This window comes from Bufo gargarizans, chromosome 1, assembly GCF_014858855.1.
Source record: "Bufo gargarizans isolate SCDJY-AF-19 chromosome 1, ASM1485885v1, whole genome shotgun sequence".
Lineage (NCBI taxonomy): Eukaryota > Metazoa > Chordata > Amphibia > Anura > Bufonidae > Bufo > Bufo gargarizans.
The window spans coordinates 743,720,633-743,743,682 of NC_058080.1; the positions used below are offsets into that span (position 1 = coordinate 743,720,633).

The 23,050-nt window shown below is 45.3% G+C and overlaps 1 protein-coding gene across 1 annotated transcript; it reads right to left on the bottom strand.

Annotated features, from left to right (window-relative positions):
* Positions 1-2,563: 2,563 nt before the first annotated feature.
* On the bottom strand, positions 2,564-18,536 carry LOC122925012 (gastrula zinc finger protein XlCGF17.1-like). Its single transcript, XM_044276548.1, has 2 exons — positions 18,479-18,536; positions 2,564-3,825 (listed from the first exon to the last, which is right to left on the bottom strand). The coding sequence occupies exon 2, from the start codon at positions 3,800-3,802 to the stop codon at positions 2,771-2,773; it is 1,032 nt and encodes a 343-aa protein (XP_044132483.1). The 5' UTR covers positions 3,803-3,825; positions 18,479-18,536; the 3' UTR covers positions 2,564-2,770.
* Between the last annotated feature and the right edge of the window lie 4,514 nt (positions 18,537-23,050).

Sequence of the window (23,050 nt, forward strand, 5' to 3'; positions counted from 1 at the left end):
TGAATATAGAAGGGAATTAAAAAACGTAATTAACAAAAACGCAACTATAGATGCATTTCCAATAGAACAAACCCATTCAGAGGAGAAATATCCCCCACATATAGAAAACTATGCGAATTTATAATAAATCTTCTGTATATGCGCTTCATATATTTTTTTAACATATTTTAGTATTATATATTTTTATATTAAGGGTTTATTGTATATGCATATTATTTTGATCCAGTAATATGTATTTTAACGAGTGGCGATATTGATATGTTTTGAAAAGACAAGTATAAAAGATACCATATATCAAGGTTCATAACTAAAGATTAAAATGTTATTTTTGAAAAATAGCACATGGAGAAAATTAGAAACATAAAACTGCAATTATAATAGAAAAAACGCACCTTTGGGGAAAAAAAACGCATATAAACCGCATGTCAACTGCAATGTCACATAATGATATTTAGAAATCTGAGCCAGACCGGCTTTTTGGTTGAACCCTGGGTCCGAACCGGATCTTGAGAGAGACCAATAATCAGTATAAAACAAGTGGATCTACGGAATCGGGGTATACCACTGAGGAAGGGGAAAGCGTCTCCCTGAAACGCGTCTAGTGAATACTTGAAAAATACTCCGCTCTCCATGGATAAAAGTGCACTATAAAGAAGAAAAATCTGGATTTTCTCTACTTCAGAAAAGACCTCAGATACGTCATTAACCTGCGCCTGAAGTTACTAGTACGCAACTCCCATACTACGTCAGCTGTTAGGAAGCAGCCGTGGGACACACGTGGGATGCGACGGACTCCACAGCCGGGACGCCGGCTTCCAGTACGGAGGACGAGTCGACGTACCAGTCCCAGCGAGAGAACCAGGCAAAGGTAAGCCCACACAGTGGGTAAAAACCTAACAGGCAATAGACTAAATTAAAAAGACGGAGGAATTGATGAACTGCACCCAGCTATTTGCTGGTAATATCTTCCAGCGATTGAATTAAACTGAATGAATTACAAATTACATCTTGTTGATATCACAGAGACTGGATACGGTCTGCAAAAATCTATAACTGGATAGGAGAAATTATCCATATGCAGCGTCACTTTGTATATTTAGAGATGGACGCAAAGTAGATTCACTGAGGACATTCAGTGGCATTTAACACTCATACGTGTGTTTTTTCTATTGGATATAGGATTTGAATCGTACTGTTTAATATATTCTTAGTGGATCGGTTATATGTACCTGTCTTTTTAGAATTGATTGGTTATATTTACCTGCCTTTTTAGGATTGATATATTATAGAAGTTACATCACTTTGGCGAAGGTTGTCCATACAATATATTCTCCCCCCTCTCGATTGTATTGGGGGAAGATCTTAGTGAGGATTCTTGGATCGGCGACCTCTGTCCAAAGAGTATCAATTTTTATGTTATTTTATTGTCTTGGATCAACTACATTTTTTAATATATGTTATAATAAATTTGTCCTATATTTCTGTATATGAGTGCCCATCCATATCATTTACTCAATGGTTGCTTTAGGTCCCAGAATTTTTTTCCACTGGCACAAAGGTTTTCTGGGAATTCTGGAGGATTTGTGTCATATGTGTAACCTGTGCTGCTTTCACAAACTCCATACAATTTAACCCCATACCTGTCTCTCTTTCAAGTCGCCCCTTACAATTTTTCAAGAGACTCGTCCAGACTCTCAAGTTTACATCAGGAGTTTTTTTTTTAGAAAATGTCTCTTAGAACGGTAAAAAAGCGACCTCAGTTTGTGAAGACGATCATGCCCCTTCTTACGTCTTAGAGGATTTTCTAAGTTGTTATTGAAATGTAGGAACCACATTAATGTCCCTAATCCACCCCTTTACATTACCGAACCCAAAAATGTGGTTGCATGGGTAGATCTTGTGGTCCAGTAGACCGTTTTTTCCATTCATAGAGATTTGTGGGAGCCCAGCCCCTTGCATAAGAGGATGCAGGCTTCTATGAAAAAATGCCTTGCATAGAAGTTTGTCCGGTCCACAATAAATTGTAAAAGTTTGTCCAAGACAGATACTTAAAAAATAATGGAATGGGGCAAAATCTGTAATATTAGTTTTTGTGCCTGGAGTTTCGATAAATCGGGGAACAATTTGCAGCAATATTTGATGGTAGTACATGACCGCTTTTTTCCACATTTGCACCTTTGGCAACTGTGGTTTCCTCCATTGGACTATGTTGAGTTTCAACAGAAGCTTCAGACGAAGTACCTGAGGTGCCATCACTACATAAATATGCCACTTCCGAGACTCTTTGTTGCTACCCAAAATGAAGGCACAAAATAGCATAAGCTTGCTCTGTGGTGTAGGTTTTACGCCACGCGATATTGTAATATTTTATGACAGCAAAAATAAAACAATAAATGTAAAACTTGTTTTCAAATATGTAGGAACAAAAAACAAAAACTGTAAATACATTTTTTTACATTTTATTTGGAAATACAGAAGAAACAAGTAAATTACATTTTTTTTTGTTTTTTAGGAACAGTCTTAGTTATATAATTTTCTCTTATGATTGGAGTGCATTCAGACCTGGAGGTGGCCAGACCTCCAATAACTACTGAGACAAAAATCCCAGACACAAAAATGATAAACACATCCTGCATGATAGGAGAAAACAGATACACAGATGTACATAGCTTTAATTACAGAGAAAAACAGACCATAACAGCACACAAAATGCAATATCTATACATAAACTATGATACAATGATAAATATGAGGCAAATATATTTTGAGTTTACAAATCTCTGATGGTCTCTAAGGATGGTTTTAGTAATAAAACATTTCTCACATTCTGAACATACAATTCATCTCCTGTGTGAATTCTCTTATGTCTAACAAGACTTGATTTCTCTGCGAAACACTTCATACATTCTGGGCATGAATATGGTTTATCACCTGTGTGACTTCTCTGATGGTATTTAAAACTGGCTTTACTAATAAAACCCTTTCCACATTCTGAACAGGAATATGGTTTTTCTCCTGTGTGAATCCTCTGATGATCTTTAAGACTGGCTTTAATAATAAAACCTTTCCCACACTCTGAACATGAATATGGTTTTTCTCCTGTGTGAATTCTCTGGTGGTCTTCAAAATTGGCTTTGAAAATAAAACATTTCCCACATTCTGGACAAGAATAAGGTTTATCTCCTGTGTGACTTCTCTGATGGTTTCTAAGTTTGGGTTTAGTAATAAAACCTTTGCCACATTCTGAACATGAATACGGTTTCTCTCCTGTGTGAATTTTCTGATGGTCTCTAAGTTTGGGTTTAGTAATAAAACATTTCCCACATTCTGAACATGAATATGGTTTCTCTCCTGTGTGAATTTTCTGATGGTCTCTAAGTTTGGGTTTAGTAATAAAACATTTCCCACATTCTGAACATGAATATGGTTTCTCTCCTGTGTGACTTTTCTCATGTCTAAGAAGATTTGATTTATTTGCAAAGCATTTCCCACATTCTAGACATGAATATGGTTTCTCTCCCGAGTGAATTCTCTTATGATCCCTAAGTTTAGCTTTAAAAATGAAGCACTTTCCACATTCTGAACAGGTGTATGACTTTTCCCCAATATGATATTGAAATCTTTCACCCCCTTTATGAACTGTATTTGGGGTAACAATCTGTGATTGGCGAGAAGAAGGTTCCGGATTATATGACAGATCTGTACTGTAAAGTCCTGGATGTAAATTAATGTTAATTAAGTTTTCTCCTGAAGAGCGCTGCATGATATCTTTATTTTCTGCTTCATAACTTAGTGATAACATGAAGTTTCCGTCAGAGGGATTATCTGTTAGGATTAAACATGGATTTAGTGTGTTTTTTTTCAAACCATAAAGTAGAAAAAAAAATTATATTCTTTGTAGGCTGCAAACACACATGAAGTTTCTTATACAGTTTGATGTTAGAACTCGATCCAGCAGGAAGCTTTAGCTAAAATTATTGCCCCAAAAACTATGTGCAATCTCATGTGGTTTCACAAATTTTCTTGTGGCACTTTTTTTTATCCAAAACCAGAAGTGCATTCCAAAGGAATGGGAAGTATTAACGAAGGATGTCTCCATTCTGCAGAATTCACTTCTGGATTTGGCTTAGAAAACTGCATCAACAACAAGCTTCTTTATTATTTTTAAAAAAAGGTGCATATAAAACCACCCTAAAGCTTCCTTTGCCAGCAGAATTTTATGGTAGTTATTTTAGGCTTGTAAAAAAAATGCCATGAAATAAATACTGTATTTTTCACTTTATAAGACGCACCTGATTATAAGACGCAGCTAGGTTTTTGATCGGTGGATGACACTGTTATGGTCTTTCTTTAATCCTGAATCAATTGCTCTCCTTTTCATAAACTAGCCTAATCGCCTGCAACAGTACTTACTAAGAATGCAGCGGTCTCAGTCAGTTACGCTCCTCCCAGTTCATTAATGAAGCAGGACCAGGATGAAGTCATGCGCCGGCCGGACCGCACGCTGCATTCATAGTGAGTACTGATGCAGGCGATTAGGCTAGTTTATCAATAGGAGAGAAATAGAGTCAGGATTAAAGGGAACCTGTCACCAGTTTTATGGTGTCCTAACTAAGGGCAACATAAATAAGTGACTGATTCTCTTAGCAAAATGCTGGGTCACTTTCTTTAATTAACCCAGTCAATCTGCCAACATCTTGTATTGAAAAGCTCCAGCTGATAATGATGAGTCCTGAATATTCATGAGCTTCTGACTCTCCCCGTCTACCTGCTTCTGATTAACAGTTATTTTCCATATGAATCAGCAGCAGGTGGGCAGGGGAGTGGCTATAGCTGTTAATTAAATAAACGCTGGACTCAATGACATCACGCTGGACTCAAATCAGCTCATTAGCATGCGGCATGCGGCATCTTTGTGTGTATATTATGAGGTAACCATCTGTCACACCAGTAAGTGACTACATCTCAGGCACTTTTTAGTAGTTAATGATTGTATATAATTAGTCAGATTATAATCAAATATCCACATGACAGGTTCCCTTTAAAGAAAGACTTTACATACAAAGAGACTTCTGTGCGCGGGGCCCGGTGTAATACAGTGTGAGTTGCCTCTAGTCCCTCCTCCCTCCCCGCACTGTGACTGATGTATCGCCGGCCACGGTGTGCAGCATAGCGGCCGGCAATATATCAGTGTCAGCCCTGTAAAAAAAAGTCAACCATCGTTTTATAAGACGCACTGCCATTTTCCCCCAACTTTTGGAGGGAAAAAAGTGTGTCTTATAAAGTGAAAAATACAGTATGTTTTATTTTACTTACAAGCGCTCTTTTTTGGGAGCTTGTTTTTGTTCAAACATTTTGAAATTTTTTAGGGGAAAACTTGTGCAGCGTTGAAAGAAAGTGTAAAAGGACCTAAAAAAGTGCATTTAATAATTAATAGCAAAACAGCAATACAGTGCAGAGTTTTCCTAAAAGCGCTATATGTGAAAGTACCCCAAGAGGGGGAAAGAAACCACAGCCCTCACATCCAATACAACACTTATTTACTGAAGTGCGGTCGTAGAAAACAGATATAATAAAGGCAACGACCGTTTCATGCGTGCCATATAAAAGTGGGGTATATTGGCGGAATGTTTTATGCCATAATTAAGAGTGGGATGTCCACTCGAAACGCAGTGTAATCCTGGGGCTCCGATCAGTTACCATGGCAGCCAGGACGCTCCTGAAGTCCTGGCTGCCATAGTCAGCTCCCTGCTGCTGTGTGCACAGAGCAGCAGGGACAGTGTGAAGACATATTCAACCCGATAGAGCTCTAGTAGAGTGAATAGGACAAGGGATTAAAAGATCCAGGTTCTGGCCCCTAAGGGGGGAAATAGTTATTAAATAAAAAGTGTAAAAAATAAAAAGGTAAAAAACAAAATATTAAGTATAAATCACCCCTTTTCCCAATTTCACAAATAAAATATATAAACAACAAAAAAATAAACATATCGCCACATCCAAAAACTCCAAACTATTAAAATATTTCAAAAATCTATGTGGTGAACAGAAAAAATAAAAAATAAAACTGCGTGATTCGCAATTTTTTTTAAATGCGGAATGCACGTGGCTTTTTTTGTTTATTTTTTCACGTAATATCGAGTATCGCAATACTTTTTTATGGTATCGCAACAACTCTACTCTGTACACTGCCGCTGTATATGTGTGTGCGGTTCTGTACACTGCCGCTGTATAGGTGTGCGCGGTTCTGTACACTGCCACTGTATAGGTGTGTGCGATTCTGTACACTGCCACTGTATATGTGTGTGCGATTCTGTACACTGCCACTGTATCTGTGTGTGCGGTTCTGTACACTGCCACTGTATCTGTGTGTGCGGTTCTGTACACTGCCACTGTATATGTGTGTGCGATTCTGTACACTGCCACTGTATATGTGTGTGCGATTCTGTACACTGCCACTGTATATGGGTGTGCGGTACTGTACACTGCCACTGTATATGTGTGTGCGGTTCTGTACACTGCCACTGTATATGTGTGTGCGGTTCTGTACACTGCCACTGTATATGTGTGTGCGATTCTGTACACTGCCACTGTATATGGGTGTGCGGTACTGTACACTGCCACTGTATATGTGTGTGCGGTTCTGTACACTGCCGCTGTATATGTGTGTGCGGTTCTGTACACTGCCACTGTATATGTGTGTGCGGTTCTGTACACTGCCCCTGTATATGTGTGTGCGGTTCTGTACACTGCCGCTGTATATGTGTGTGCGATTCTGTACACTGCCACTGTATATGTGTGTGCGGTTCTGTACACTGCCGCTGTATATGTGTGTGCGGTTCTGTACACTGCCGCTGTATATGTGTGTGCGGTTCTGTACACTGCCGCTGTATCTGTGTGTGCGGTTCTGTACACTGCCACTGTATATGTGTGTGCGGTTCTGTACACTGCCGCTGTATATGTGTGTGCGGTTCTGTACACTGCCGCTGTATATGTGTGTGCGGTTCTGTACACTGCCACTGTATATGTGTGTGCGGTTCTGTACACTGCCACTGTATATGTGTGTGCGGTTCTGTACACTGCCGCTGTATATGTGTGTGCGGTTCTGTACACTGCCACTGTATATGTGTGTGCGATTCTGTACACTGCCACTGTATATGTGTGTGCGATTTTGTACACTGCCACTGTATATGCGTGTGCGATTCTGTACACTGCCACTGTATATGCGTGTGCGGTACTGTACACTGCCACTGTATATGTGTGTGCGGTTCTGTACACTGCCACTGTATATGTGTGTGCGATTCTGTACACTGCCACTGTATATGTGTGTGCGATTTTGTACACTGCCACTGTATATGTGTGTGCGATTCTGTACACTGCCACTGTATATGGGTGTGCGGTACAGTACACTGCGACTGTATATGTGTGTGCGGTTCTGTACACTGCCGCTATATATATGTGTGTGCGGTTCTGTACACTGCCGCTGTATATGTGTGTACGGTTCTGTACACTGCCACTGTATATGTGTGTGCGGTTCTGTACACTGCCGCTGTATATGTGTGTGCGGTTCTGTACACTGCCGCTGTATATGTGTGTGCGGTACTGTACACTGCCACTGTATATGTGTGTGCGGTTCTGTACACTGCCACTGTATATGTGTGTGCGGTTCTGTACACTGCCGCTGTATATGTGTGTGCGGTTATGTACACTGCCACTGTATATGTGAGTGCGGTTCTGTACACTGCCACTGTATATGGGTGTGCGATTCTGTACACTGCCACTGTATATGGGTGTGCGGTACAGTACACTGCCACTGTATATGTGTGTGCGGTTCTGTACACTGCCGCTATATATGTGTGTGCGGTTCTGTACACTGCCGCTGTATATGTGTGTACGGTTCTGTACACTGCCACTGTATATGTGTGTGCGGTTCTGTACACTGCCGCTGTATATGTGTGTGCGGTTCTGTACACTGCCGCTGTATATGTGTGTGCGGTACTGTACACTGCCACTGTATATGTGTGTGCGGTTCTGTACACTGCCTCTGTATATGTGTGTGCGGTTCTGTACACTGCCGCTGTATATGTGTGTGCGGTTATGTACACTGCCGCTGTATATGCGAGTGCGGTTCTGTACACTGCCACTGTATATGTGTGTGCGGTTCTGTACACTGCCGCTGTATATGTGTGCGGTACTGTACACTGCCGCTGTATATGTGTGTGCGGTTCTGTACACTGCCGCTGTATATGTGTTTGCGGTACTGTACACTGCCACTGTATATGTGTGTGCGGTTCTGTACACTGCCGCTGTATATGTGTGTGCGGTACTGTACACTGCCACTGTATATGTGTGTGCGATTCTGTACACTGCCGCTATATATGTGTGTGCGGTTATGTACACTGCCACTGTATATGTGTGTGCGGTACTGTACACTGCCACTGTATATGTGTGTGCGGTTCTGTACACTGCCGCTATATATGTGTGCGGTACTGTACACTGCCACTGTATATGTGTGTGCGATTCTGTACACTGCCACTGTATATGTGTGTGCGATTCTGTACACTGCCACTGTATATGGGTGTGCGGTACTGTACACTGCCACTGTATATGTGTGTACAATTCTGTACACTGCCACTGTATATGTGTGTGCGGTTCTGTACACTGCCGCTGTATATGTGTGTGCGGTACTGTACACTGCCACTGTATATGTGTGTGCAATTCTGTACACTGCCGCTGTATATGTGTGTGCGGTACTGTACACTGCCACTGTATATGTGTGTGCGGTTCTGTACACTGCCACTGTATATGTGTGTGCGGTTCTGTACACTGCCACTGTATATGTGTGTGCGGTTCTGTACACTGCCGCTGTATATGTGTGTGCGGTTCTGTACTCTGCCGCTGTATATGTGTGTGCGGTTCTGTACACTGCCGCTGTATATGTGTGTGCGGTTCTGTACACTGCCGCTGTATATGTGTGTGCGGTTCTGTACTCTGCCGCTGTATATGTGTGTGCGGTTCTGTACACTGCCGCTGTATATGTGTGTGCGGTTCTGTACACTGCCGCTGTATATGTGAGTGCGGTTCTGTACACTGCCGCTGTATATGTGAGTGCGGTTCTGTACACTGCCGCTGTATATGTGTGTGCGGTTCTGTACACTGCCACTGTATATGTGTGTGCGGTTCTGTACACTGCCGCTGTATATGTGTGTGCGGTTATGTACACTGCCGCTGTATATGTGAGTGCGGTTCTGTACACTGCCACTGTATATGTGTGTGCGGTTCTGTACACTGCCGCTGTATATGTGTGCGGTACTGTACACTGCCGCTGTATATGTGTGTGCGGTTCTGTACACTGCCGCTGTATATGTGTTTGCGGTACTGTACACTGCCACTGTATATGTGTGTGCGGTTCTGTACACTGCCGCTGTATATGTGTGTGCGGTACTGTACACTGCCACTGTATATGTGTGTGCGGTTCTGTACACTGCCGCTATATATGTGTGTGCGGTTATGTACACTGCCACTGTATATGTGTGTGCGGTACTGTACACTGCCACTGTATATGTGTGTGCGGTTCTGTACACTGCCGCTATATATGTGTGCGGTACTGTACACTGCCACTGTATATGTGTGTGCGATTCTGTACACTGCCACTGTATATGTGTGTGCGATTCTGTACACTGCCACTGTATATGGGTGTGCGGTACTGTACACTGCCACTGTATATGTGTGTACAATTCTGTACACTGCCACTGTATATGTGTGTGCGGTTCTGTACACTGCCGCTGTATATGTGTGTGCGGTACTGTACACTGCCACTGTATATGTGTGTGCAATTCTGTACACTGCCGCTGTATATGTGTGTGCGGTACTGTACACTGCCACTGTATATGTGTGTGCGGTTCTGTACACTGCCGCTGTATATGTGTGTGCGGTTCTGTACACTGCCACTGTATATGTGTGTGCGGTTCTGTACACTGCCGCTGTATATGTGTGTGCGGTTCTGTACACTGCCACTGTATATGTGTGTGCGGTTCTGTACACTGCCCCTGTATATGTGTGTGCGGTTCTGTACACTGCCACTGTATATGTGTGCGCGGTTCTGTACACTGCCGCTGTATATGTGTGCGCGATTCTGTACACTGCCGCTGTATATGTGTGCGCGGTTCTGTACACTGCCGCTGTATATGTGTGTGCGGTTCTGTACACTGCCGCTGTATATGTGTGTGCGGTACTGTACACTGCCACTGTATATGTGTGTGCGGTTCTGTACACTGCCACTGTATATGTGTGTGCGGTTCTGTACACTGCCGCTGTATATGTGTGTGCGGTTCTGTACACTGCCGCTGTATATGTGTGTGCGGTTCTGTACACTGCCACTGTATATGTGTGTGCGGTTCTGTACACTGCCACTGTATATGTGTGTGCGGTACTGTACACTGCCGCTGTATATGTGTGTGCGGTACTGTACACTGCCGCTGTATATGTGTGTGCGGTTCAGTACACTGCCGCTGTATATGTGTGTGCGGTTCTGTACACTGCCGCTGTATATGTGTGTGCGGTTCTGTACACTGCCGCTGTATATGTGTGTGCGGTTCTGTACTCTGCCGCTGTATATGTGTGTGCGGTTCTGTACACTGCCGCTGTATATGTGTGTGCGGTTCTGTACACTGCCGCTGTATATGTGTGTGCGGTTCTGTACACTGCCACTGTATATGTGTGTGCGATTCTGTACACTGCCACTGTATATGGGTGTGCGGTACTGTACACTGCCGCTGTATATGCGTGTGCGGTTCTGTACACTGCCGCTGTATATGCGTGTGCGGTTCTGTACAATGCCGCTGTATATGCGTGTGCGGTTCTGTACACTGCCGCTGTATATGCGTGTGCAGTTCTGTACACTGCCGCTGTATATGTGTGTGCGGTTCTGTACACTGCCGCTGTATATGTGTGTGCGGTACTGTACACTGCCACTGTATATGTGTGTGCGGTTCTGTACACTGCCGCTGTATATGTGTGTGCGGTTCTGTACTCTGCCGCTGTATATGTGTGTGCGGTTCTGTACACTGCCGCTGTATATGTGTGTGCGGTTCTGTACACTGCCGCTGTATATGTGTGTGCGGTTCTGTACTCTGCCGCTGTATATGTGTGTGCGGTTCTGTACACTGCCGCTGTATATGTGTGTGCGGTTCTGTACACTGCCGCTGTATATGTGAGTGCGGTTCTGTACACTGCCGCTGTATATGTGAGTGCGGTTCTGTACACTGCCGCTGTATATGTGTGTGCGGTTCTGTACACTGCCACTGTATATGTGTGTGCGGTTCTGTACACTGCCGCTGTATATGTGTGTGCGGTTATGTACACTGCCGCTGTATATGTGAGTGCGGTTCTGTACACTGCCACTGTATATGTGTGTGCGTTTCTGTACACTGCCGCTGTATATGTGTGCGGTACTGTACACTGCCGCTGTATATGTGTGTGCGGTTCTGTACACTGCCGCTGTATATGTGTTTGCGGTACTGTACACTGCCACTGTATATGTGTGTGCGGTTCTGTACACTGCCGCTGTATATGTGTGTGCGGTTCTGTACACTGCCGCTGTATATGTGTTTGCGGTACTGTACACTGCCACTGTATATGTGTGTGCGGTACTGTACACTGCCACTGTATATGTGTGTGCGGTTCTGTACACTGCCGCTATATATGTGTGTGCGGTTATGTACACTGCCACTGTATATGTGTGTGCGGTACTGTACACTGCCACTGTATATGTGTGTGCGGTTCTGTACACTGCCGCTATATATGTGTGCGGTACTGTACACTGCCACTGTATATGTGTGTGCGCTTCTGTACACTGCCACTGTATATGTGTGTGCGATTCTGTACACTGCCACTGTATATGGGTGTGCGGTACTGTACACTGCCACTGTATATGTGTGTACAATTCTGTACACTGCCACTGTATATGTGTGTGCGGTTCTGTACACTGCCGCTGTATATGTGTGTGCGGTACTGTACACTGCCACTGTATATGTGTGTGCAATTCTGTACACTGCCGCTGTATATGTGTGTGCGGTACTGTACACTGCCACTGTATATGTGTGTGCGGTTCTGTACACTGCCGCTGTATATGTGTGTGCGGTTCTGTACACTGCCACTGTATATGTGTGTGCGGTTCTGTACACTGCCGCTGTATATGTGTGTGCGGTTCTGTACACTGCCACTGTATATGTGTGTGCGGTTCTGTACACTGCCCCTGTATATGTGTGTGCGGTTCTGTACACTGCCACTGTATATGTGTGCGCGGTTCTGTACACTGCCGCTGTATATGTGTGTGCGATTCTGTACACTGCCGCTGTATATGTGTGCGCGGTTCTGTACACTGCCGCTGTATATGTGTGTGCGGTTCTGTACACTGCCGCTGTATATGTGTGTGCGGTACTGTACACTGCCACTGTATATGTGTGTGCGGTTCTGTACACTGCCACTGTATATGTGTGTGCGGTTCTGTACACTGCCGCTGTATATGTGTGTGCGGTTCTGTACACTGCCGCTGTATATGTGTGTGCGGTTCTGTACACTGCCACTGTATATGTGTGTGCGGTTCTGTACACTGCCACTGTATATGTGTGTGCGGTACTGTACACTGCCGCTGTATATGTGTGTGCGGTACTGTACACTGCCGCTGTATATGTGTGTGCGGTTCAGTACACTGCCGCTGTATATGTGTGTGCGGTACTGTACACTGCCCCTGTATATGTGTGTGCGGTTCTGTACACTGCCGCTGTATATGTGTGTGCGGTTCTGTACACTGCCGCTGTATATGTGTGTGCGGTTCTGTACTCTGCCGCTGTATATGTGTGTGCGGTTCTGTACACTGCCGCTGTATATGTGTGTGCGGTTCTGTACACTGCCGCTGTATATGTGTGTGCGGTTCTGTACACTGCCACTGTATATGTGTGTGCGATTCTGTACACTGCCACTGTATATGGGTGTGCGGTACTGTACACTGCCGCTGTATATGTGTGTGCGGTTCTGTACACTGCCGCTGTATATGCGTGTGCGGTTCTGTACAATGCCGCTGTATATGCGTGTGCGGTTCTGTACACTGCCGCTGTATATGCGTGTGCGGTTCTGTACACTGCCGCTGTATATGTGTGTGCGGTTCTGTACACTGCCGCTGTATATGTGTGTGCGGTTCTGTACACTGCCGCTGTATGTGTGTGCGCGGTTCTGTACACTGCCGCTGTATATGTGTGTGCGGTACTGTACACTGCCACTGTATCTGTGTGTGCGGTTCTGTACACTGCCGCTGTATATGTGTGTGTGGTTCTGTACACTGCCACTGTATATGTGTGTGCGGTTCTGTACACTGCCGCTGTATAGGTGTGTGCGGTACTGTACACTGCCACTGTATATGTGTGTGCGGTTCTGTACACTGCCACTGTATATGTGTGTGCGATTCTGTACACTGCCACTGTATATGTGTGTGCGATTCTGTACACTGCCACTGTATATGTGTGTGCGATTCTGTACACTGCCACTGTATATGGGTGTGCGGTACTGTACACTGCCGCTGTATAGGTGTGTGCGGTTCTGTACACTGCCGCTGTATAGGTGTGTGCGGTTCTGTACACTGCCACAGTATACAGACGTGGACAAAATTGTTGGTACCCTTTGGTCAATGAAAGAAAAAGTCACAATGGTCACAGAAATAACTTTAATCTGACAAAAGTAATAATAAATTAAAATTCTATAAATGTTAACCAATGAAAGTCAGACATTGTTTTTCAACCATGCTTCAACAGAATTATGTAAAAAAATAAACTCATGAAACAGGCATGGACAAAAATGATGGTACCCCTAGAAAACACAGAACATAATGTGACCAAAGGGACATGTTAATTCAAGGTGTGTCCACTAATTAGCATCACAGGTGTCTACAACCTTGTAATCAGCCATTGGGCCTATATATATGGCTCCAGGTAATCACTGTGTTGTTTGGTGATATGGTGTGTACCACACTCGACATGGACCAGAGGAAGCAAAGGAAAGAGCTGTCTCAAGAGATCAGAAAGAAAATTATAGACAAGCATGTTAAAGGTAAAGGCTATAAGACCATCTCCAAGCAACTAGATGTTCCTGTGAGTACAGTTGCACATATTATTCATAAGTTTAAGATCCATGGGACTGTAGCCAACCTCCCTGGACGTGGCCGCAGGAGGAAAATTGATGACAAATCTAAGAGACGGATAATCCGAATGGTAACAAAAGAGCCTAGAAAGACTTCTAAAGAGATTCAAGGTGAACTTCATGCTCAAGGAACATCAGTGTCAGATCGCACCATCCGTCGTTGTTTGAGCCAAAGTGGACTACATGGGAGACGACCAAGGAGGACACCATTGTTGAAAACGAATCATAAAAAAGCAAGACTGGAATATGCCAAACTACATGTTGACAAGCCACAAAGCTTCTGGGAGAATGTCCTGTGGACAGATGAGACAAAAATCGAAGTTTTTGCCAAGGCACATCAGCTGTATGTTCACAGACGAAAAAATGAAGCATATCAAGAAAAGAACACTGTCCCTACTGTGAAACATGGAGGAGGCTCTGTTATGTTCTGGGGCTGCTTTGCTGCGTCTGGCACAGGGTGTCTTGAATCTGTGCAGGGTACAATGAAATCTCAAGACTATCAAGGAATTCTAGAGAGAAATGTACTAGCCAGTGTCAGAAAGCTTGGTCTCAGTCGCAGGTCATGGGTCTTGCAACAGGACAATGACCCAAAACACACCGCTAAAAACACCCAAGAATGGCTAAGAGGAAAAAATTGGACTATTCTAAAGTGGCCTTCTATGAGCCCTGACCTCAATCCTATTGAGCATCTTTGGAAGGAGCTGAAACATGCAGTCTGGAAAAGGCACCCTTCAAACCGGACACAACTGGAGCAGTTTGCTCATGAGGAGTGGGCCAAAATACCTGCTGAGAGGTGCAGATGTCTCATTGACAGTTACAGGAAGCGTTTGATTGCAGTGATTGCCTCAAAAGGTTGCGCAACAAAATATTAAGTTAGGGGTACCATCATTTTTGTCCATGCCTGTTTCATGAGTTTATTTTTTTACATAATTCTGTTGAAGCATGGTTGAAAAACAATGTCTGACTTTCATTGGTTAACATTTATAGAATTTTAATTTATTATTACTTTTGTCAGATTAAAGTTATTTCTGTGACCATTGTGACTTTTTCTTTCATTGACCAAAGGGTACCAACAATTTTGTCCACGTCTGTATGTGTGTGCGATTCTGTACACTGCCACTGTATATGTGTGTGCGGTTCTGTACACTGCCACTGTATATGTGTGTGCGGTTCTGTACACTGCCGCTGTATATGTGTGCGGTTCTGTACACTGCCGCTGTATATGTGTGTGCGGTTCTGTACACTGCCACTGTATATGTGTGTGCGGTTCTGTACACTGCCGCTGTATATGTGTGTGCGGTTCTGTACACTGCCACTGTATATGTGTGTGCGGTTCTGTACACTGCCGCTGTATATGTGTGTGCGGTTCTGTACACTGCCACTGTATAGGTGTGTGCAGTTCTGTACACTGCCGCTGTATGTGTGTGCGGTTCTGTACACTGCGACTGTATGTGTGTGCGGTTCTGTACACTGCTGCTGTATATGTGTGCGGTTCTGTACACTGCCGCTGTATATGTGTGCGGTTCTGTACACTGCCGCTGTATATGTGTGTGCGGTTCTGTACACTGCCACTGTATATGTGTGTGCGGTTCTGTACACTGCCACTGTATATGTGTGTGCGGTTCTGTACACTGCCACTGTATATGTGTGTGCGGTTCTGTACACTGCCACTGTATATGTGTGTGCGGTACTGTACACTGCCACTGTATATGTGTGTGCGGTTCTGTACACTGCCACTGTATATGTGTGTGCGGTTCTGTACACTGCCGCTGTATATGTGTGTGCGGTTCTGTACACTGCCGCTGTATATGTGTGTGCGGTTCTGTACACTGCCGCTGTATATGTGTGCGCGGTTCTGTACACTGCCGCTGTATAGGTGTGCGCGGTTCTGTACACTGCCACTGTATATGTGTGTGCGGTTCTGTACACTGCCGCTGTATAGGTGTGCGCGGTTCTGTACACTGCCGCTGTATATGTGTGTGTGGTTCTGTACACTGCCGCTGTATATGTGTGTGCGGTTCTGTACACTGCCGCTGTATATGTGTGTGCGGTTCTGTACACTGCCGCTGTATAGGTGTGCGCGGTTCTGTACACTGCCACTGTATATGTGTGTGCGGTTCTGTACACTGCCGCTGTATAGGTGTGCGCGGTTCTGTACACTGCCGCTGTATATGTGTGTGCGGTTCTGTACACTGCCGCTGTATATGTGTGTGCGGTTCTGTACACTGCCGCTGTATATGTGTGTGCGGTTCTGTACACTGCCGCTGTATATGTGTGTGCGGTTCTGTACACTGCCACTGTATATGTGTGTGCGGTTCTGTACACTGCCGCTGTATATGTGAGTGCGGTTCTGTACACTGCTGCTGTATATGTGAGTGCGGTTCTGTACACTGCCGCTGTATATGTGTGTGCGGTTCTGTACACTGCCGCTGTATATGTGTGTGCGGTTCTGTACACTGCCGCTGTATATGTGTGTGCGGTTCTGTACACTGCCGCTGTATATGTGTGTGCGGTTCTGTACACTGCCGCTGTATATGTGTGTGCGGTTCTGTACACTGCCGCTGTATATGTGTGTGCGGTTCTGTACACTGCCGCTGTATATGTGTGTGCGGTTCTGTACACTGCCACTGTATATGTGTGTGCGGTTCTGTACACTGCCGCTGTATATGTGTGTGCGGTTCTGTACACTGCCACTGTATATGTGTGTGCGATTCTGTACACTGCCACTGTATATGTGTGTGCGGTTCTGTACACTGCCGCTGTATATGTGTGTGCGGTTCTGTACACTGCCGCTGTATATGTGTGTGCGGTTCTGTACACTGCCGCTGTATAGGTTGTTTGGTTCTAGACTTCTTTATATGTTAATTTAAGAGGTGATATTTTTGTCGCTAAAAATAAGCCTTTATCAAAAAGGTAAAAAAATAAAATAATAATAATAAATAAATTGCCTCCACATTCGGCGCTGACAGGAGGATTTCCAGAGAAGAAACCAAATTAGTGAGGGACCCGCACAGAGAGGACCCGCACAGAGAGGACCTGCTGTAATTGTGTTTGCTGGCATTGGGATGGTGGGATGTGCTGCTCGTTAGGTAAGGGTCAAGAGTGGGGACCTCCACCCCAGGAGGTCCAGGGACGGCCACGTAGAGAAGGAAGGGAGAAGACAACTCCTCGATCACAGAAAAAACACACAAGAAAGATTTTAGGAAATTAAAAAGTCAATTTTTTTTTTTGCCATTTAAGGAAAGAGAACTCCTCTGGAAGGGCAGGAGGAAGACTGGAGGGTGGTGGTCGGAGGAGCACACAAGAGGGAGCGTCCCCCAGTGGTGGGGTCATGAAGGACATCCTGGAAGTGTATGTTTTCCTTCTCCTGTCCCATTATCCGCCACACACAGGTAGGTCCCGACAGTGGGCGCTCCTGCACGGTTCACGCTCTCCATCATAGCAGCAGATACGAAAGCCGTGTCCACACAATCACAAGGGACGCTTTACACATTTTTGCCGTAAGAGAAAGTGTCGCTAATCGGTTTTTATTTTCTGACTGCAGATTATGTCGTTCTGTTTCCTGTGCACGATTACGGGGGCGGCAATTTACTCTGCCCAGCATTTAGAGACACGAGATACAGCAGCCGCGCGGACCGGACGCAGAGTACAGGTCACACAATGAGACACAATGTAACCTGTGAATACTGGATCCTATGGTACCTATATACTGGTGCCTTGTAATCCTGCCTGTGATGATAATGGGATGACTGCTAACAAGGATCTCATCAGGTTAAGAACTAAGTTGGCTTTATTTTGTTTCTGACCCTGAATTCTGTTCTGAAGTAACGAGCAGCAGCATCGGGGGATGGGTGGAGGTGAATATATCTTCTGCTATATGCATAGGACCTCTGACCCCGCGGCCAGCCTCTGTTACACTGACACTTACTGTACAGGTCACTGTGTGGAATATCCTGTATGTTCTGTGTTTGACTATTAAAGAGTTAATTCCCCGTCCTGCGGCTGCAGTGAATGGGGAGGTGGAGGGACGTTCAGGTGAACAGAGAACCACGCACGCCCGGCCTCCATTCACTGCGGGGTCCACTGTACCTGAGGTCTCACAGACATTACTACACGTCCTGGGGCCTCTGTGAGGACGAGGAGCCGTCACTATTAATCCATCCGCCTGGAATTTAGGGTGAATTCACCCCGAGACTCAGAATCCGCTCCATAGATGTGAATACGGCTGAGATGGGAATAAACCTTCCATGAATCTAGAAAGAGAAGTCAGAGGCTTCTTACTCCTTACCTGTGGTGACATCTCCTGGAATGTCCTCCTCCACCTCACTCTTACACAGGGGATCGCCCATCATCGTCTCTTCTTCATCCTCCTCTTTAATATCAGTCAGATCTTCCCCCTGATTTCTCATCTGTAACAATTCAGGACAATACAGCAGACAGGTGGGAAATCTAACAGATCCACAGAAGAGACCCCCACAATCTATGACCCCTCTATGACTGCAGGACCCCCCTATATAGATGTGTATAGGGCTCAGCTCCATCTACCTGAGGGTTCTCTAGGACCTTCTCCTCTGGACAGTCCTGGGAATACAGAGGACGGGGACATCTCTCTGGTGGATTTCTCCTCCTGGATCCATCTGTGGAGACACAAGGTGACTGAACACATGGCCTCCATTACATGTCACAGCGCACACATGTATACACTGCACATGACGGCTCTTACCCTGTGATATAAGAGTCTGGTGCTCCTCCATTACATGTCACTGCACACACGTGTATACACTGCACATGACGGCTCTTACCTTGTGATATAAGAGGCTGGTGCTCCTCCATTACATGTCACTGCACACACGTGTATACACTGCACATGACGGGTCTTACCCTGTGATATAAGAGGCTGGTGATCCTCCATTACATGTCACTGCACACACGTGTATACACTGCACATGACGGCTCTTACCTTGTGATATAAGAGGCTGGTGCTCCTCCATTACATGTCACTGCACACACGTGTATACACTGCACATGACGGGTCTTACCCTGTGATATAAGAGGCTGGTGCTCCTCCATTACATGTCACTGCACACACGTCTATACACTGCACATGACGGCTCTTACCTTGTGATATAAGAGGCTGGTGCTCCTCCATTACATGTCACTGCACACACGTGTATACACTGCACATGACGGCTCTTACCTTGTGATATAAGAGGCTGGTGCTCCTCCATTACATGTCACTGCACACACGTGTATACACTGCACATGATGGCTCTTACCTTGTGATATAAGAGGCTGGTGCTCCTCCATTACATGTCACTGCACACACGTGTATACACTGCACATGACGGCTCTTATCCTGTGATGTAAGAGGCTGGTGCTCCTCCATTACATGTCACTGCACACACGTGTATACACTGCACATGACGGGTCTTACCCTGTGATATAAGAGGCTGGTGATCCTCCATTACATGTCACTGCACATGACGGGTCTTACCCTGTGATATAAGAGGCTGGTGCTCCTCCATTACATGTCACTGCACACACGTGTATACACTGCACATGACGGCTCTTACCTTGTGATATAAGAGGCTGGTGCTCCTCCATTACATGTCACTGCACACAGGTGTATACACTGCACATGACGGCTCTTACCCTGTGATATAAGAGGCTGGTGCTCCTCCATCATGGCCTCCTTGTACAGATCCTTGTGTCCTTCTATATACTCCCACTCCTCCATGGAGAAATAGACAGTGACGTCCTGACACCTTATAGGAACCTGACAACACAATGACACCGTTATAGAAACATAGAATGTGTGGGCAGATAAGAACCATTTGGCCCATCTAGTCTGCCCAATATACTGAATACTATGGATAGCCCCTGGCCCTATCTTATATGAAGGATGGCCTTATGCCTATCCCATGCATGCTTAAACTCCTCCACTGTATTTGCAGCTACCACTTCTGCAGGAAGGCTATTCCATGCATCCACTACTCTCTCAGTAAAGTAATACTTCCTTATATTACTGTTAACCCTTTCCCCCTCTAATGTAACACTCTGTCCTCTTGTAGCAGTTTTTCTTCTTGTAAATCTTCTCTCCTCTTTTACCTTGTTGATCCCCTTTATGTATTTAGCAGTTTCTCTCATCTCCCCTCCGTCTCGTCTTTCTTCCAAGCTCTACATGTTAAGGTCCTTTCATCTTTCCTGGTAAGTTTTATCCTGCAATCCATGGACCAGTTTAGTAGCTCTTCTCTGAACTCTCTCCAAAGTATCAATATCCTTCTGGAGATATGGCCTCCAGTACTGCGCACAATACTCCAGATGAGGTCTCACTAGTGCTCTGTAGAGCGGCATGAGCGCCTCCCTCTGTCTACTGGTAATGCATCTCCCCATACACCCAGCATTCTGCTAGCATCTCCTGCTGCTCTATGACATTGTCTGCCTACCTCTAAGTCTTCTGAAATAATGACCCCTAAATCCCTTTCCTCAGATACTGAGGTTAGGACTGTATCACTGATTGTATATTCTGCTCTTGGGGTTTTACGCCCCAGGTGCATTATCTTGCACTTATCCACATTAAATTTTAGTTGCCAGGTTTCCATTAATTTCCCCACTATTGATGTCAGGCTTACTGGCCTATAGTTGCCCGATTCCTCCCTACTACCTTTCTTGTGAATGGGCACAACATTTGCTAATTTCCAATCTTCTTGGACGACTCCTGTTGCCAGTGATTGGTTAAATAAATCTGTTAATGGTTTTGCTAGTTCACCGCTGAGCTCTTTTAATAGCTTTGGGTGTATCCCATCAGGCCCCTGGGACTTATTTGTAGTAACAGCTGACTTAGAACCTCTTCCTCTGTAAAGACACATGCATCAAAAGATTCATTCGTCTTCCTTCCTAACTGAGGTCCTTCTCCTTCATTTACCTTTGTAAAGACTGAACAGAAGTACTCATTGAGGCGGTCAGCTAGTTCTTTATCTTCTTCCATATACCTTCCTTATTTTGTTTTTAATTTGGTAATTCCTTGTTTTAGTTTCCTTTTTTCATTTATGTATCTGAAGAATGCCTTATCGCCTTTTTTCCCTGACTGAGCTCATTTCTCTTCTGCCTGTGCTTTAGAAGCTCTTATAACTTGTTTGGCCTCTCTCTGCCTAATCTTATAAATTTGCCTGTCATCCTCATTGTGTATATATATATATAATTATTAAATGCTATCTTTTTGTTTTTAATGATTTTGGCCACTTCTGCTGAGTACCACAGTGGTCTCTTCCTTTTTTTGCTTTTACTGACAAGCCTAATGCAATTATCTGTTGCCTTCAATAGTGCCACTTTTAAGTAGTCCCATTTCTCCTGGACTCCAATGAAACTGTTCCAGTCTGATAGGGACTCGTGTACAACTAATCTAATTTTAGAAAAGTCAGACCCCTCCAGTGCTGTTACTGGAGAATTTCCCAGCATTCCCAGCAGTGTCACCTCTCCAGTCAGCAGCTCCATCATCTTGTGGGTGAGTTCTAGGATCTTCTGCTCATGTATCAGGGGGTGAGGGGGAGGCTCTGTGATGGGGTGAGGGGTCCTGCTCCGCCCTCCTGACTCCTGGAGATGGATGATGGGAGTCACACAGTCCCCCGATGTCTTCTTCACTATTGTGTACTCCTGTGGATGGAGAGAGACACTTAGGGAATAAACCCTTCAGGGGCCATGTGCTCTCCTCCGGCCCTCTCCTCCTGGTACAACGTGCCTACTTACCTCCTCATGGCTCCTACAACATGACTATTAGTCACTGGTCACATGATACATCACTCACCTTATTGGGGGCTGATCTCCAGGTTCTCCATCACTTTGAAGGTCTAGAGGCCGTTCTCCAGGACCCTGGACTCTTCCTATCACTTCCTATGATAGATTCTCCTCCCCGATGTCTGACTTGTTACAGAATACAATACAGAGGAGAGAAATCTAGAAAAGTTTACCTCTCCGCTCAGCAGGGAGATGATCTCCAAGGTGAGGTCTAATATTCTTCTGCTGATCTCCTTCCTGTCCATCCTTGGTGGTCATTCAGGAGAAGAGGAGAGAACTGGAGGAGCTGGAGGCTTCTAGTACTGCAGGCGCCTTTATGAGAAGAGGAGAGGAAATCATCCAGGGGACAAGACCAGATGTCACCTCCAGAACCGCACTTCCTGAGCCTGGAGGGGCCCCGCTTCTCAGAGCCCCCACCACATGGATTCCAGGGGCCCCAACATGGAGATCTCTGGTGGCTCCACAGGAGATAAATGTCTGGTAGATGCAGGTCCCACCTCTGGGCTGTGCTCAGCTGTGTCCACAACTCCTAGAGAATAAACTGGAGAGAGCTGAGCTCAGGCCGGGCCCCGCTCCATTCATTCTTCTCCTGGAGGCAGGGGCCCCTCACCAGGACAGTCAGGGGCCAGCGAATGATGACAACCCCCACTATCCCCACTACTCCTCCCCCATCATACTAAGCTGAGGAGCAGAGAAGGATTCCTTGTGTGTAATGGAGGAGAATCTCCAGAGGTGACATGTCTGAGCTCTCCACCACACTGTCTCCTCACAGCTCATCTTACCTGCAGGCTGGAGGAATGGCTGATACCAGAGAGAACAAGAGCCCTGACTACCGACCAGGACCTGCCCAGTATCTGCTGCACTGCCAGAGCTGAAGGACCTGGGGTGACGTCACCGTCATGTGATCAGTACAGGGGGCGGGGCTCAGCAGTGGAAAGGAGATGAGGTGAAGGACCTGGGGTGACGTCACCGTCATGTGATCAGGGGGCGGACTCAGCAGTGGAAATCATAAAAGGTGGTGAAGGACCTGCGATGACATCACCGTCATGTGATCAGGGGGTGGGGC

Bases quoted from the DNA above. Each gene is read 5' to 3' on its own strand.
- LOC122925012 (XM_044276548.1), bottom strand. From the start codon at position 3,802: ATGTTATCACTAAGTTATGAAGCAGAAAATAAAGATATCATGCAGCGC.